Genomic DNA, 16005 nt, shown 5'->3' with positions numbered 1-16005 from the left:
AAATATTTGATGAAAATCCAAAGAGAGACGATTTTGTTCCATTCAAAACACTGATAAACAAGTCAGAATCTAATTACCAAATGGTCACATCGAGTCAGGTAATAGCACAATCTTATTCTGTTGCCACATTTAACATTAACAATAAAACCACTTTCAAACTAATACACAATGCTATTGGTTAATACAACTGAGGAGTGTTTCAATGAGAAATACTGAAGTTAGAGATCATTACTTGACCGAGTCACCTAAAGACCTGATGAAACAGATTGGTGGTTTCAGTAAGTGCCACAGAGTCTGTGGCAATAATTGCAAAGTTTCTCTTCTTCTTGGGAAAGTTTCAGCTGAATGTGAACTTTGCTCTCTTTCATAGAAGAGGAGACTATAAACAAGCTGCTAAGGAAGAGCAATGCATTCTATTCCTTATGTGAACCTTGGCAAACACACAGTAGTTATAAAACAGCAGACAACATTTCTTAAATAGAGCTTGGGGTGATTCCAGAAGATACACAGTCACAGTAGTTTTTTGCACTAAACTAGAGAGAACTGATGTTGCCTGAAATATAGCTGCTATCCAAGGTCGAAACAAGAGTGTGGTATTACTCAGAAAATAGAAAACTAGAAGTAATTGTAGATTATGCGTGCGTTCGTGTAAAGGTGTTAAGGCAAGGTTGACATTCTGGTCTATTGGAAAGGTGTAGCTATGTTGTGTAGCACATTCGCATATGTTTACTTTAGAAAAGGGTATTGTTAGATTAGCTTAGCTCTGGTTCGTCATTCATGAGGTACTACGTGTAGTTTGTTTTGTTTTGAAAGTGTAAATCAGCAGTTCCATAAAGCTGATGGGAAACTGATCTGAAAAAACAATCACCACTGCCATCAACATCATGTGGCTTTAAACTGATGTGTTTAAGTTTATCAGATAGATGATCCGAGGGCAAGTTGCCTCTAACATTCTCATCAGGAAAAACACCTTTTAAAGTAGACGTAATTGTCGAATTGACATGTGGCTGTGATTTTAATGCTGGCCGTGAGACACACTCTTCTCAGTGTTTGTCAGAGTTGTACAAAGTGAGATGTACACGACATAGTTTCATATTCTTAAAGAAAAAAACATATTTACTGAAGAAATTTTCACGTTCATGCCACTTGCACAAATACTTTTAATTGCAACACAGAAACCTAATGAACGAATTGTATGGAACACTATTTTTCAGAATAATTCGATTTTTTTGTCTGACTGATATTCTCTTCAAAACTTTAAGAACCCTGCGAACAGGAATCCGGGAAGGTTCTGTATCCCTTGTTCTTCTCTGATTTTCTCTTGTAACAGACCAGATTCTCTTACATTGTGTAAAATCCCTTGCAATTACAGATAAACAATTACTCTTTTCAATTATTTCTATTTCTTGGCCTTCTTCAGCATTACAGTTAGCACTACATCCACACCATGTTAATTCCTTTTCATATTCAAGGCAAAGAAAACTATTCACCGAGACCTTAACGGGAAGTCGTGTATGACTTGCAGTAACAAATTTTCCAGACATATGACGAAAAATTGTAGCTAAATTCCTAGCTACGTAACTTGCATGGTTAGATTTGCGACCAGAAATCATGGCTAAATGCCAAGCTACATAACTCAGATGGTTAGATCTGCGACCAGAAATCATGGCCAATTTTCAAACTTAACCACTCAGTGAGTTAAATTTCTGACCACAAATGATGGCCAGTTTTGGAACAACACCACTCGGTGAGTTAAATTTCTGACCACAAATCATGCCCATTTTTGGAACAACACCACTTGGTGAGTTAAATTTCTGACCACAAATGATGGCCGCTTTCCGAGCTACACAACTCGGCAAGTTAGATTTCTGACCACAAATTATGGCCAGTTTTCGAACTACAGTGTACACCAGTCAGTGAGTTAAATTTCTGAAAACAAATCACGGCCGCTTCCCGAGCCACACAACTCAGCAAGTTAGATTTCTGACTACAAAGCTCAGGCAGAGGAGTGAAATAACACAGCTGAAGTTGAGCTTCATCAATGCAGTTGTTTGTTGCTGATGACGGGCAATTTCGTCTAACAGGGCCAAACTCTACTTTCGCACTAGAAGTCATACATACCTCCTTTAGGTATTGATAAATGTTAACAGTGATATCTTTTAGTCTCATGATATCCAGTCAGAAAGACTTGAAAAGAAAATTGACTACTTACAGCTTCCAAATTACAGTGTAAATGTCCACGAAAACCCGCACTTGAACGAAACAAAGACCTGCACTCGAAAGAAATGTACAGCTCATGGTTTGGCGATGATGTCATTCATTTCGCCCCTGCTGCAGGGCGGCCAGATCAGTGTTGCAACTTCAGACGAAGGTCCACCGTCCCATGAAACTTGACTCAAGTCTGCGTTAGGACTGTGTTCTACGAACGCAATAACACGTGGATCTGAACTTGAGAACGGACTTAATCATACCAGTGATACTAGAACGCATGCATCTTACATGTTGTGTTCTACCACAAGGAAAAGCACACAACGTTCGTAATCCCATATGAGATGTATCATTCACCTAATGTATAGTTGACACTGATGCTAACTAATGTGCACGTGTGTTTTGAGGAAATTTCTTTTGTGCTTAAGAGAATAGCACCACAAGGTTAGCAAGAGATTTGTGGAAACATATAAATGTAGTTTTGTATTATTACAGGTAAAGCAACGGAAATATGTCATGTTTTGCGTAGTGCACACGGGTAGCTACCCATCAGGCCCACCTTCCTGCAAGGCTAATTGATGAATTGAAATAAATTAATTAAACAAACAGACAGCAGCCCTCTAAACCATCCCAATAGTACACTCTGTACCAAAAAGGAAGGGTGTAAAAAAAGAAAATTAAAACCATCAAAAAGCCTAAAGATATAGGACTCTTTCTCATTCAAAAACTTCTGCATGTGCGCAAGCAAAAATTCTTAAATGTGGTGCTAGTGGAAAGAAAGGCATGCTGTCATGTTGCAAATGCCTTTTTGAATAGATTGCAGCAAATTTGGCTCTTATCTAGGCTGAAAATGTCCAAATTGTCAGAAAAAAATGTGTTTTTGCCAAAAGCTCTGGTGTTAATTAAGTTTAACTTTATTGAATTTGTTGCATGTAAAAAGAAAAGAAAAGAAAAGAAAATAGCATCAGCAACTGGAGCAGAAAACAGGATGATTTCCCATTTGATATACAACCCCAATAAATATTAACAGAATAGTAATAATTATGATCATAAAGGTAGCACTAAAAGTAGTAATAATTATCATATAATGTTATTTACAATCAAGTTAATTTTAAATGACTTCATTAACTTACACCCTCACTACTTGGAAGATTATAAGAAAGGGTTTTATGCATTAATCAATGACATAATATATTCTATGTAGGTCAAGAGAACTCACCTTCATGGACAAATCAGGGACCACAACAGTGGGATCAGTCTGGTTCTGTTGATGGACATTTTCCACACAGTACGATGCCTCAAGACCCATACAACCAAATGGATCAACAGGGACAACTTCAACATGGTACTGTACTTTATGCTACTCTTACACAGGTATCATGTTAATATAGGGCACAAAGACAACAATTGTTAAGCTACACATTTTTGGAAGAAATGTTTGCACTGTGAAATCAAAATGTTACATATTTTTTACATCTTTATCAGACGTTAACTTTTTAAGTAGTAACATTACAGTTTCCTTGGAATTTGGGTGCAGTGTAAATCCCTATCAAAACATTCTGAGTGAGAACCGGCAAGATACAACAAAAAATATGGTTATCAAAATAATTGTATGTCAGCACTGAGACTTGTTGAACCCTCGCTGAAATATTTTGATAAAATTTTATCTATGTTATCCCATAGGTGAGATGAATCCAGCTTCATTTACAAATCAGATGTCACAACAGTGGGATCAGGCTAGTCCTGCTGATAATCAGCACTCCATTATGACTGGCCGGCTACCATACAATACCACATCTCAAGAACCATACACCCAAACAAATCAACATGCACAAAATGGTACACTTCTCTTTGCTTTGAGAGTAATGTGTGATTGTCTAGGGCATGAAGTTAATATTACTTTGTTGTCCTTTTTGGAGACAAAATACAGATGAAAAATAGGCCTGCTACTAGTCATTCAAAACTTTATCTAAATCCTCTTCACAGACACTTTGAAAACGCCAAGAAGCAGCTGTCATTTTGTTAACAAGGGCACACTGCTATGCTACTCACTATCTATCACAGAATAGATAGTGAGTAGCGCAGCCAATCAGAGAACAGCATTCATGATAGAACGGTAGTAGATTTATACTAAAGTACAATAGTACTACTTCAGTATCTGTAATGTGTGCAAGGTTGGATTGCCTCTCCCTTAAAATTCCTTGATCTCTCCGTGCTGACAATGGATATTGTGGTTCTTGAATGAGATCAGCTGTGAGACTCTGAAGAGTTTTTGTGCATGTTTATTATTATGTTGTAAGACTTTGCTCCAACTGTACTATTTATATACACTAGATTCCACTTAAGAAATGGAAAACATGCACCGTGTTTCTATCCAGTTACAGAAACACAAGTGGAAGTTTGGGAGAATGAAAAATGGCGTGGGAACACTAGCTGCAGGCGAGTGTTTCCACAGCTTTTTCGAGTTCTCCCAAACTTTTACGAGTGTTTCTATTACGCAATTAGATTATGAGCTTGATTACCAGCCACTGTTCAGGAAAGGAGCCACGCTAGTACACCAGACTTGAGAGACCAGTGTAAATCAAACCTAAAACTGGAATAAGAGCGTTTTATTTATTTTTTTTTTTTTCACCCTAAATGTGACCAAAACCTTAATTTATACCCCTAACTAAGCGGGACGATAAGCATCCCAGCCTTCGTATGGGACTTCCACCCGACCCCCAGGGATATTGCCAAGACTCAAACTTTTAGTGTTTGGAAAGTAATGTACACATTCCCACCATTTGATCGCTTATCGTACACCACACCTCCTGTGGAAATACTGGCACATGGATTTCACATTAAGCACTTCTGATGATTTCTCTAATTTCCAGGTGGTCAAAGCTGTCACAAATTTGGCAAAGTTGGGCACTTTTCTCGAGAATGTCCCAACCAAGCAGAACATGGAGGGAATCAAAGGCGGAGAGGTTAGCTCTCTGGATTTTATTGAATTATCAGGAATTATTTGTTTTTTGGTCCCTGATTATTGAAAGCAAGATTAATCTGATCCATTATCCCCATCAAATTTTGGTTAATTTTCTTTAATTTTAAACTTTGGACAATATGACTAAGTTATTGTTTGGCCCAAAGCAGTTTAGGCTAAGCTACCTGGCAACTTTTCTGCATCATATTTTTTATTATTTTAATAATCTTTGCAGTATACATGTTGAAAGTTTGTCACTTTTGAATCTGTTTAAGGAGTGAGTTTCCATGAGTGTACTGTAGATCAATGGCTTGCCTCTTGTAACTTATTTCAGGAGACCAAAGCTGTTTTAAATGTGGAGAGACTGGTCATTTTTCAAGGGAATGCCCATCTTCAGGGGGTAGGGTTTTTTGCATTAAAGCATTACTTTATTTAAGTGCACCTAACCCCAAAAATTTTTTATCGCTAAAACGAATCCAATTGTTATTCGAAGCATTTGGGGTGAAAAAATTTTTGAATTTGGTTGAATCCTTGATTTTCTAAGCCCTTTCAAAGTTGCGCCTGAAGTGTTACACGACCACGTTTCAGGGAGTCTGGGGCGGTGGTTGCTGATGACGTCTACCCAGGAACCAAACACAATGGTGCCTCAGTCAGCTCTCTGTATTTGCTCGAGAAAATGGAAAACAAAACTAATCATTCCAATATATTTCGGGACTAAAACATCCAAGTTTTGTTTCAGAATTATTTCTTTTTCGTCACTGGAGTCAGAGTTAGGTTTCGATTCAGAAGACGCCGAAATAAACTTAGATCGAGCATGTTCGATAACTGTGAACTCACTGCTTAGAGCTTTGAGAACAATTTGCAATATTTCAAGCGACAACAGGGAAGACTTCTTTGCAGACGAGCTGCTTGTATATTAGGAATGGAAAGCTAGATACGAAGTGGAGGAGCAAGCAAACGAAAAGCAGGAAAGAAAACTCAAGGACTGCTTTGGATGGAAATTTCGTCACCTAGACACAAGACACCCACGCGTGTTTATGGCACGTTTACCTTTGTCCTTAGCAAGAATGTATTTTCTCAAGGTATGGTTGTTCTATTAAATCCAGTTTGTGTTTTACTTTCTGGAATGCTTCATGTTTATAAGAGCGACGTAAGTGTTGCAGTTTTTGAGACTTGATGACCTCCAAAACACTGACTTAGATGGATTGAAAGTCGTAGAAATGTTTGGACCTGTATTTTTGAAGCTGCGGGAAGCAAGGTGGAAGGAAACATTTCATACAATTACCGATTTCACATTGTCACATGTTTTAAGTCGTAACTCCAAATAACCAGTGTAAATTTTTTTCAGAGTTTGCAGTGTAATTCGTCGGATAAGCGAAAAGGATGTGTTCCCTAAGCGGTCTGCAGATAATATTACGCGGTCATATTTTTGACACTAATGTATAGAATGTTTGTCGCACTGCTGATGTCCAAACCTTTGCAAAACTCTGTGAGTATAACAATTTTGTTATCATGTAATTCTGAAGGATTAATCTTTGACTTTTATCTAAATTGAAAGAGAAATAAGTGCTGATTGGCGGCGTACAGTTGCGACCTATTTACACAGTATATTTGGTCCTAACGCTTCTTGATTGATCACACAACTTTGCCGGCTATGTTATAACTACTGTGGGACTGGAAGATATAGGTTGTCGGTAGTATTTCAACAAATTGCTGGTTGGCTTTAAGCAGAAAATTTTGAAAATAGTGTTTGAAAGTCTGCGGAACAAATTCCAGGGAGAGTTCTTCAAAGGTTCTCACAGACTCAGTTCGCTTGTTTCAGCTCGACAAAATCAACCATCATTTATGTCTTTATTGTACCATTGACCGATCATCGCCAGTAAATTGTACAGTATGTCTTTTTTTAGATCTGGGATATTGCTGCAACAGCCGAGAGCACTTCTGGAAGGCATTTCTGCGCACTTTTCAAATGTGTATTGCACCATCCTAAAGGAAATGAGAGGACGTGAGATATTCGACCTTGCTGGGTAGACGTCACAAAAGCCGCTGGACCCATTCTCCTCAAACTTGGTCCTGAAACAAAATGGCAGTGTTTTGGGGCTATTTTCGAGATTTTGTCGGGGCACAGAAAATTGAGGATTTAACCAAATCCAAAAATTTTTTCGCTGAAGTATTTCAAATAACATGTAGATTCGTTTTAGCGAAAAAAATTTGGGGGTTAGGTGCACTTTAAAAGTGTTGACCCTTCTTTCCTCAAGCTTGAATGTCATGTTCTGTTTACCAGTATTTGCCCTAGTTACAAAAATGTTAACTCACTGATCTTTTAAGGTCACTACTCAGGTGCAAACTACACCACTCAGCTCCAAAATAAACAAGATATCTTCAAAAAGTCATGTTATTCCCTTATTATCAACCTGAAATAACTAGAATGGTCTTTCACCTTACCTGTAAAGTCTCCTTTAAACTATTGTTTTTAATAATGAATTTATTTATTACAACACATAACAAAAAAGATGGATGTGCACCAAATTACTATCCTACTTACAGTTGTTATACCAAACAAAGGAACAGTTTCCATGCAGATTAAAACTTGTTCATTTGACCTTTGGAATGAGAAATAGCTCTTTAAACTAATTATAACAACAAGAGTCTTTATTTGTTTGCTAAATTTCCATTTTTACAGCTGTTAGCAAGGTAACCATATTTTTGCTTTGTGTTGCAAAATGTGAATCACATGGGGTAGTTAATTGATTGATTAATGACTGCAAGCCATCACCTTTGCAGTTTTGGACAAAAGTTGTCGGACTTGTGGAGAAGAAGGACACTTTGCAAGAGAGTGCCCAGCTGGAGGGAATGTCTCTTCGCCTGGCCAAAGAGGTTTGTCATGGTTATTTTCATAACAAAATAATTTAAGACATTATGTCAACCTGCTACATCCTGCTGTAGCCATGAAACCATTTGTACAACTCAATCATGTGACTGCTTCCCAATCAGGTCTGCAGACATTTTGTCGAGAAAAATCAAGAAGTAGACAAAATGTATGGACTTGATTTTATGTGCCTCAAATTTTTTTGAATACGTTTGTCTTCATAGATTGAATTAATTTTTTTTTATTTTGGTCTCATTTAAGTGTTCAAAATTATTATTACATTGAAAAGTGAACACAAGGCATTTGAAACCTGTTCATTCTGGCTAGTTATTCAGATTGCATCAACAAATAATGTCATCGGGGAACGTCTGGTGAATTGCTGACCAGACCCACTCAAACCTCTGACTGTTTTTTATGCTTTTCACGTTTTACAATGAATTTTCATTTTTCAATGACTGGTATTAATGACTCGACTGTAGTCCTATTCAGAATCAAGTGAAAAAACAAAAAAAGGTTTGTCAGTTAATGGTTTTGTTCCTGGTCCTTGAAACTGATTGTTATTATTGGTTAGTCAGTGATATCTATCTTTGTATAATTTGGCAGCCAAATTTATGTACGTACCGTAAATCCTTGAATTAGTGCCTGGGACACTTATTTCAGATTTAGGAGAAGACTGGGGTGCTTTTTTTTCAAGGGGTCACTCAATCGAGAGAGGGCGCCTATTTAATTATTCACAAATTGTGGCCTGACATGATCATTTTTTAAATACATCATCTGCACGGTAACAACAACAGAAGCTGTTTATCGACATAAAAAGCTGATCCTAAAGTTTAAATCACGGCACCATTAGCACTTGTATTTTTTTTTCCAACTTAACATGTTCACAAACTGAAATAATGTACAAATCTAATACTACACATCAAAACCTGTACATCCTTTGTTGAGTCATTGCTTGTCCACCAAATGGGAGAAGGAGAGGGCTGCTTATGTGAGATGGGGCACCCATTTTAAATTTTGGCCTGTAAGAGGGTCGCTTATTTGGAGGGGGTGCTCATTTGAAGGGGGGGGGGGGGCTAATTCAAGGATTTACAGTAATTCACTTGTATATTAGTCTGTTCTGTACAAATACCGTGAATGTCACTTTTGCATTGGGGGTGCTTGTTGGAACAGGGGTGGGTACCAATAAAACAACAACAATGCTCAAGTGGGGCTGCTGTTGGAAGGAGGGCACTAAGTTGGATTATTACAAAGTTTCATGCTACTGCTGAAAATAAGAAAAAATCGTAGTGCCAAGGCATTTATTGCAACTTTTGTTGTTTGTTTTCCCCGTCCCCCAAGCAAGATGGGTCTTACATAACAGGGGCCTTTGTGTATACTGTATCTTATCTTTATTTCCTTATAATAACAAAAATATTTGATTAATACAAATAAGAAGTGGGTTAGAAGAATTAATTTAATCAAGTTGTTAGAGAACAAAACAGTCAATTGGCATTTTGCATACACTATATATTCAACTCTGTATTTTGTAATTTAAACTGAAGATGACAGAAGATTCTGTTGAAACATGTTTTTAAGAACTGTTGTGTTGTTTCTAAAAATTTTAGCATGTCTGCTACTATCCAGACCTTTTGGCAAGAACAAAATATATATTGAATAAATGTGAATTATTTCTCGCTTTTATTTTAAACAATGCCCAAGATCATTGTTGCTTCTTTTAACATATTTCAGGAGACCAAGGCTGTTTTAAATGTGGAGAGACTGGTCATTTTGCAAGGGAATGCCCATCACAGGGTAGTTTGTTGTTACTACATACATGTATAGTACTAAGCTTTTTTCTCTTATGGCACAAAATCCTGTGAAAAGTCATGTATTAAAAGGTTCCTTATGTCATTGGGACACTCAGTGTCTTAACTGGATAAATCAAATGCAAATGATAAATATATGTCTGGATGGAGGAGAGGGAGTGACTGCATGCACCCTATTTTCTCGATTAAATGCAGGGTCTCCCCGTTGGATTTGTAAATGAGACCCTTGAGGAATTTATATTTGAGGTAAATTGTAAACTTTTGGTTCAATAAATAGAAGATATTTTGCCCTCAGAAATAATAAATAAAAATTAGAATAAACCCCAGGCTTAAATAAACTGCAGAAGTCAAATAAACGCCTGATATGTGGAGCCAAGTTTAAAATAAATGCTGAGGGTGTTTAATTGAGAAAATATGGAATGTGGCAAATGGGCAAATGACAGGAGATAATGAATTTTTCTAGAAGGTGTATTTTAAAGATAAGCGCAATGATTATTTAAACATTGTTTTCTTGGCATTGATTGATTTAAGAACATGACTTTCTCATCAAGAGGGATAATATCACTTACAAGATATTTGTATTAGTATTATAGCCCCAATAGCCCCCTGGGGATATTGGGCTGGAAATTCTTCTTCCCCTCGCCACACAGTCACATGTTTTTGTTTTGTTTTGTTTAGGACCTGAGAAGAGAATGGCTCCAGTGACATACATTCCACCAGAACTTCCAGATGATATAGATGAACTTTTTAAGGATGCACCTCACAGTGGTTTGAATTTTGACAAGTATGATGACATTCCGGTGCAAGTTACTGGAAAGGATCCTGTTAATCCAATAAAAACTTTTGAGGAAGCTGGAATACTGGAACAGTGTTCAGCAAACATTAAGAAAGCAGAGTTCACTAAACCAACACCTATTCAGAAGTATGCTATTCCTATTGCTCTTAAAGGTAGAGACCTCATGGCGTGTGCGCAGACCGGATCAGGGAAGACGGTACGTAGACACCAACAAGCAACAACAAGTAATTTTGCACCTTAGCAGTAATAATAACTATTCTTGTAATTATTAACAATAAAACTAAACAACAAATGATACTGGTCGTCTAAAATAACTTTAAAAGCGAAATTAGTCGGATGACCCAAATGTGTCCATGTAAACAACTATTACAGTCAGAAGGTGGACATAAGGTTATTTTAGAGTGATAATTGCAGAAGAAACCGTTATTTTTGTGAAAAACACAGTTTATCAGATACGAATGGATCAATGGATCAGTAGTGTACATTCGAAGTTTTGTTTGACACCAACTCTACTAAAATGTTAAAACGTTTATAGTTACTTATACAAAGACGGTACAATTTTGGTTTTCGTTGGTTTAAAAAAACGTTTGCGGTACTTCAAAAATTGATGACCCCTCTCGCGGCATTTACAGCAACACCGACAGCTCCGACGCAAGCACATTTTTCACCTCGAGTAATTTAGTGGTCATACCCTATGTCAAAGGCATTTCTGAGAAAACCTCACGGGTGTTACGCAACAACAACATTAAAGTAGGTTTGAAACCTCTTAATTTTTTACACGCTCGCTTCCCATGGTTCAAGGACAAACCCCCTATTTTACAGTCAAGAGGTGTGGTTTACAAAATCAGTTACCTTGACGGTGATTTTCCATCATGGACAGACTGATAGAGCCTTGTCAGTATGATTGAAAGAACTCAAGAGAGCGGTTCGAGCAGGAGACAGTAACTCCAAGGCTGCACAACATTCCAATCAGTTTGGCCATGACATAGACTTTGGGAAACAGCGCAACCTACAGAATAATCTGTAGGTTGGGCGCGCGATGCATGATTTCCAAGAGCGAGGTCAAGGTCACGGACTGTGAAGTGAAAACATGGCTTGTCGAAAATAAACTGTGTTCGGTGTGATAATGCGTTTGTCGTTATTTTCTTTAAAACAATGTATAATAAAACAGTTATTAGATTCGGTTTTGTGACATCCGAAATAATCAAGGTCTCGGTTAGTGTTATTATACTCAGCCTTCGGCTTCGGCTGATAACACTTACCTCGACCTTGATTATTCCGGATATCACAAAAACCTAATCCAATAATTGTTTATTAGCTTTTTTAAACCGACGAAGACCGAAGTTGTTCGGTCGAAACATCTTTGTATAAGTAACTATAAACGTCAGCGTCAAACACAGCTTCAATTGTATACTACTGATGTCCATCACTGACTGCATTTTTAGCATTTTTGGATCAATGGAAAATTTGCTTAAATGTTGATTTTAAAGCAGGATTTACAGGTCCGTTTTTATCACTTTTCCTCTATCATTAAATCCAGGTGTATTGTTTATTTTTTATACTTGTATGTCACATGCCGGTAGATATATCTCTTTCAAACGGAGATCAACTTTCATCCTTTAGACCTGCATAGTAACAAGTTTGCAGGTCTAAACAAGAAAATTCAATCTTTAGCATATTAAGAAGAAACTTTTCAATAGCTTGGCAAAATATTCTGGAAACCTGCCATTACAAACAGAGCCTTAGCTAACCCAGGGGCAAGGGGAGCAGTTGCACCCCAAAAAACAAATGGGTTTTTTTTTAACCCGTTAACTTTTTGGAGTGTTAGGTGTAGATGTAGGAACTTTACTATGATAAGTTTACCTTAATTAGCCATGTTCTAAACCAGCAGGGGACTGTGCACGAATATTTAAAATTGATTGAATTGAAAAATGGGACCCACCATCTGAAAGAGCAGCCAAACATTAGTAAGTTTACCCAATCTGAGAGTTATTAGTTTAAACGCAAAGGCATGGTACACTTTTAAAAATCGCTATTATAAGAGAGCTTTGTATAGATTGGAGGGACGCCCCTGTCATTTTACACTTGATCGAGATTGATTTTTTTTGGACGAAATATCTCGTGGAGAATGCTGAAAATAGCATTTCCAAGTCTCTAGATTTCAAACTTCTCTGGGGGAACATGGCCCCAGACCACGCTGTGATCAGGCGCTCCTCTGAATGCCTGAATGCAGCCACTTGGCTTTTCAGATGCATTGGCGTTTTCTACCATACTTTACGATCAAAAACTCAAACATGAATGTCACTCCGCATTTTTGTTTATGTGCAGGGCGAACACTCGGGGTGATTACTGTAGAGAGAAAAGTGTCCTGCCTGAACACAGGACAATTCAGTTGATGTTCTATGTAAACACATGAAAATCATGGAAAACCAGAAGTCTTATACGAAGATGTAGTGAAAGTGCACAGTCCGCTTTTTCAGTATTGTTAATATCTTTTTTTATTATTTACGTGGGAAGTAAATGATGATGATGATCAGTTGTGACGCTGGTTGTGAAAGAAAACACTGAATACAGAAAGGTGTTGGGGCTAGTATATTGTATTTTCATTTCAGGTTGCATTTTTAGTTCCAGTGTTAACATCTATGGTTAAACAAGGTCACCTTAGTGGTGGCTTCTTATCTGGTGATACGCAAACTCCTTCAGCACTTTGCATTGCACCAACTCGTGAGCTTGCTGTGCAGATTCACAGAGAATTTTGCAAGTTCTCTAATGAAACTGTAATAACTGCAGCAGTATGTTATGGTGGAGTTAGTGTGCAGCACCAGTTGGATAGGCTAAGAAGGGGATGCCATGTTTTGGTCGCTACACCTGGACGCTTGGATGACTTTGTTACTAGAAATAAGGTAGGTAATATATCAAACACGAATGCCCGTGCTTGACCACATTTCCAAACACCGAGAAGAGAGTTGAAAATACAATGCGCAGTGGAGTTTTTTTTTGACAAACTTTAAAGTGTCTATACGGCCAACAGGGTTTTTTTGCTGTTTTGGTATCTCTATAATGTGTAAAAAGGTATTCTAAGAAAAAAAAATTGGATTCCGACATTTAAACGCCCAAAGATCTAACTTTAAAGTTCCCGCTTCAGCCACGCCCAATGAAGTTGGCCGTGAGTCAGTGCAAAAAAAGAGTCTGGGTTTCTGAATGGGTCGTGACGTCAAGTCAGGAATTTCCAGATCCTACTAGTTCAGGTCACTGTTGTTTCAGTAGTGATTAGGAGTTTTCGTCGACGAAAAGCAAACAAACTGAAGTTGGTGAAACAATGCGGTCGTCAATCAAGCAAAATAAAAACATGAAGCTTTGAGATGTTCCTGAAGTGACGTCATTCGTCGCCAATCTTTCATTACGCGGTCAACTTCATTGCGCGTGGTCGAAGCGGGAAATTTAAAGCTTGATTTCATGGCAAAAAAGCACCGGAATTATTTTTTTTCGGTTTGAATACATTATTAGATGTTATAGAGATACCAAACCACAAAAACCCTGTTGGCCGTATAGACACTTTAAGATGTTTGGAAATGTTGGCAAACACACTGTTGAGTGTTTTGTATAACCTCAATCGAAACTAAAACTTAAGAGAAAACACTATGCATATTAAGACCAGATTTCCATTGAGAAATTCAACTAAAAGCGGCCTCTTTGATAGAATTGACGTTAACCAACACTTGATTACTTTAACAAATTGGCATTGTGGCTATAACAGGTTTTGTAGAGCAGTTTTGAAGCTTAGTGTCCCTTATATTTATGGTAGACCCGTTTCACTTTTCCTTATTTATTTACAGTTGTCATAGGTTATTTATTTCGTACTAAAAATGTGTCCCAGATTGGGATTTTTGGGTTTTGCTAACTGTAACAGTAATCGATTTTGTTATTTCATTTTGTTAACAGTATTTGATTTTGTGACAGGTTTTCAATTTGCTAACAGCAGTTGGTTGTATGACAGTTTCCTAAAAACAGTTGATTGACTGTTGCAGGTTAGCCTGTCCAATGTGCGCTACCTGATCTTGGATGAGGCAGACCGAATGTTAGACATGGGATTTGAGTCTCAAGTGCGAAAATTAGTGGAAAGATGTGGAATGCCTGATAAAGCAAATAGACAGACATTAATGTTTAGTGCCACGTTCCCGGATGAGATTCAACGTTTGGCAGCAGACTTCTTGAAGGAGGATTACCTTTTTGTTGCTGTTGGTCGTATTGGTGGATCTAATCTAGATATTTCCCAGACGGTAATTTCTGTTCCTGGCGATGACAAGCAGCAGAAGCTTTTTGACATTCTGCTTCAGTCAGGTATGTATCTCACAGAGTGCAATCTCAGGCTACTAATCCGGATTTTTTTAATATTAAGACTATGTATGCTTGAGTTTATTCCAAATTTCTACACAATCCAGCAAGTATATATAGGAGAAATAATCAACCACAAATAATTTTTATAGAATATCCACAGCATGTGCCATGGTGCCATGTCTAATGGCCAATTCCCTGTATGAGACGTACCTGCAGGGAATCATGGTAGTTGTATACATCAAAACAAATGTCTGGTCAGAGATGATAAATACAAGTTCCATGATTCCCTGCAGGCGCATCTCATTGTGAATTGTGTATGAACAGTTAGTTATGAGCTGGAGATCTCCTCGAGGTTAAAGTTGCTGAGGCTGAGGGCTGAATCAACTATCACATCCAAGAAATCAAGGGCGACTAATCTTGTTTTAGTTCATCTAAAAGCCGTGCTTTCCTATCACTTATCGTTTAAATTTGCAGTAATGTAGGTAAACTCATTAGTTTAAACAAAATTTTCGATCTTTTTTATCCAAGAAACTGAATGTCCTTCTGTTAGTCTCCTGAGGAATTTTGTTACCAATTTGATTCCAAATGTTTGGAGAAACGAGAAAGCGTTACCATTTTGTTGACTACATCAAGCCATTGCACACTTTTGACCGATAGTGTGCGATGCGTTTATTTCGATTATCAAAATGTAAGATCTCTCTGCTTGTGCCCTCAGTGCGTCAACAGTCCGTGAGCTTTCTGTAGTTCAATTAATTTTCTATTGTTGTTTTTGGTCAAAACTGATCACGTGGTACAATGAGCCGCCGGCTCCATGGTGTACTAGTATGCCGATGGGCGACTATCAGATGACAGTACGTGCTTAACGAAGTGGCTCATGAAACGCACTCTCTCCTAGAGTTTTTTTAGGTGAATATAAAAATAATGAGTAGTTTTTAGACCGAAAAATGCGAAAACGGCACGGGGGCGTAGAGGTTTCCAAATTGCGAGGAAAAGCCAGGATTTGCATGTTTTAAGAAACTATATACTA

The 16005-nt window shown here is 37.7% G+C and overlaps 1 protein-coding gene across 4 annotated transcripts in view; it reads left to right on the top strand.

Annotated features, from left to right (window-relative positions):
• Positions 1-16005, top strand: part of LOC110046683 (uncharacterized) — a 51658-nt gene that overhangs the window by 31374 nt on the left and 4279 nt on the right. For 3 of the 4 annotated variants that reach the window (XM_089286639.1, XM_089286638.1, XM_089286637.1), the window contains 9 exons: positions 3413-3553; positions 3892-4047; positions 5082-5174; positions 5505-5570; positions 7955-8047; positions 9768-9830; positions 10523-10836; positions 13253-13543; positions 14669-14981. In XM_089286639.1, coding sequence (XP_089142765.1) covers positions 3413-3553; positions 3892-4047; positions 5082-5174; positions 5505-5570; positions 7955-8047; positions 9768-9830; positions 10523-10836; positions 13253-13543; positions 14669-14981 — 1530 coding nt within the window. The remainder of the gene's footprint in view (positions 1-3412; positions 3554-3891; positions 4048-5081; positions 5175-5504; positions 5571-7954; positions 8048-9767; positions 9831-10522; positions 10837-13252; positions 13544-14668; positions 14982-16005) is intronic. The other variant, XM_089286640.1, reaches the window with a different exon arrangement.

The sequence above is a fragment of the Orbicella faveolata genome, unplaced genomic scaffold (genome assembly GCF_042242905.1).
Source record: "Orbicella faveolata isolate gen_17 unplaced genomic scaffold, um_ofav_v1 contig_14, whole genome shotgun sequence".
Classification (NCBI taxonomy): Eukaryota; Metazoa; Cnidaria; class Anthozoa; order Scleractinia; family Merulinidae; genus Orbicella; species Orbicella faveolata.
The sequence above is the reverse complement of the archived record's forward strand: the minus strand, read 5'-3'. Positions and strand labels throughout refer to the sequence as shown.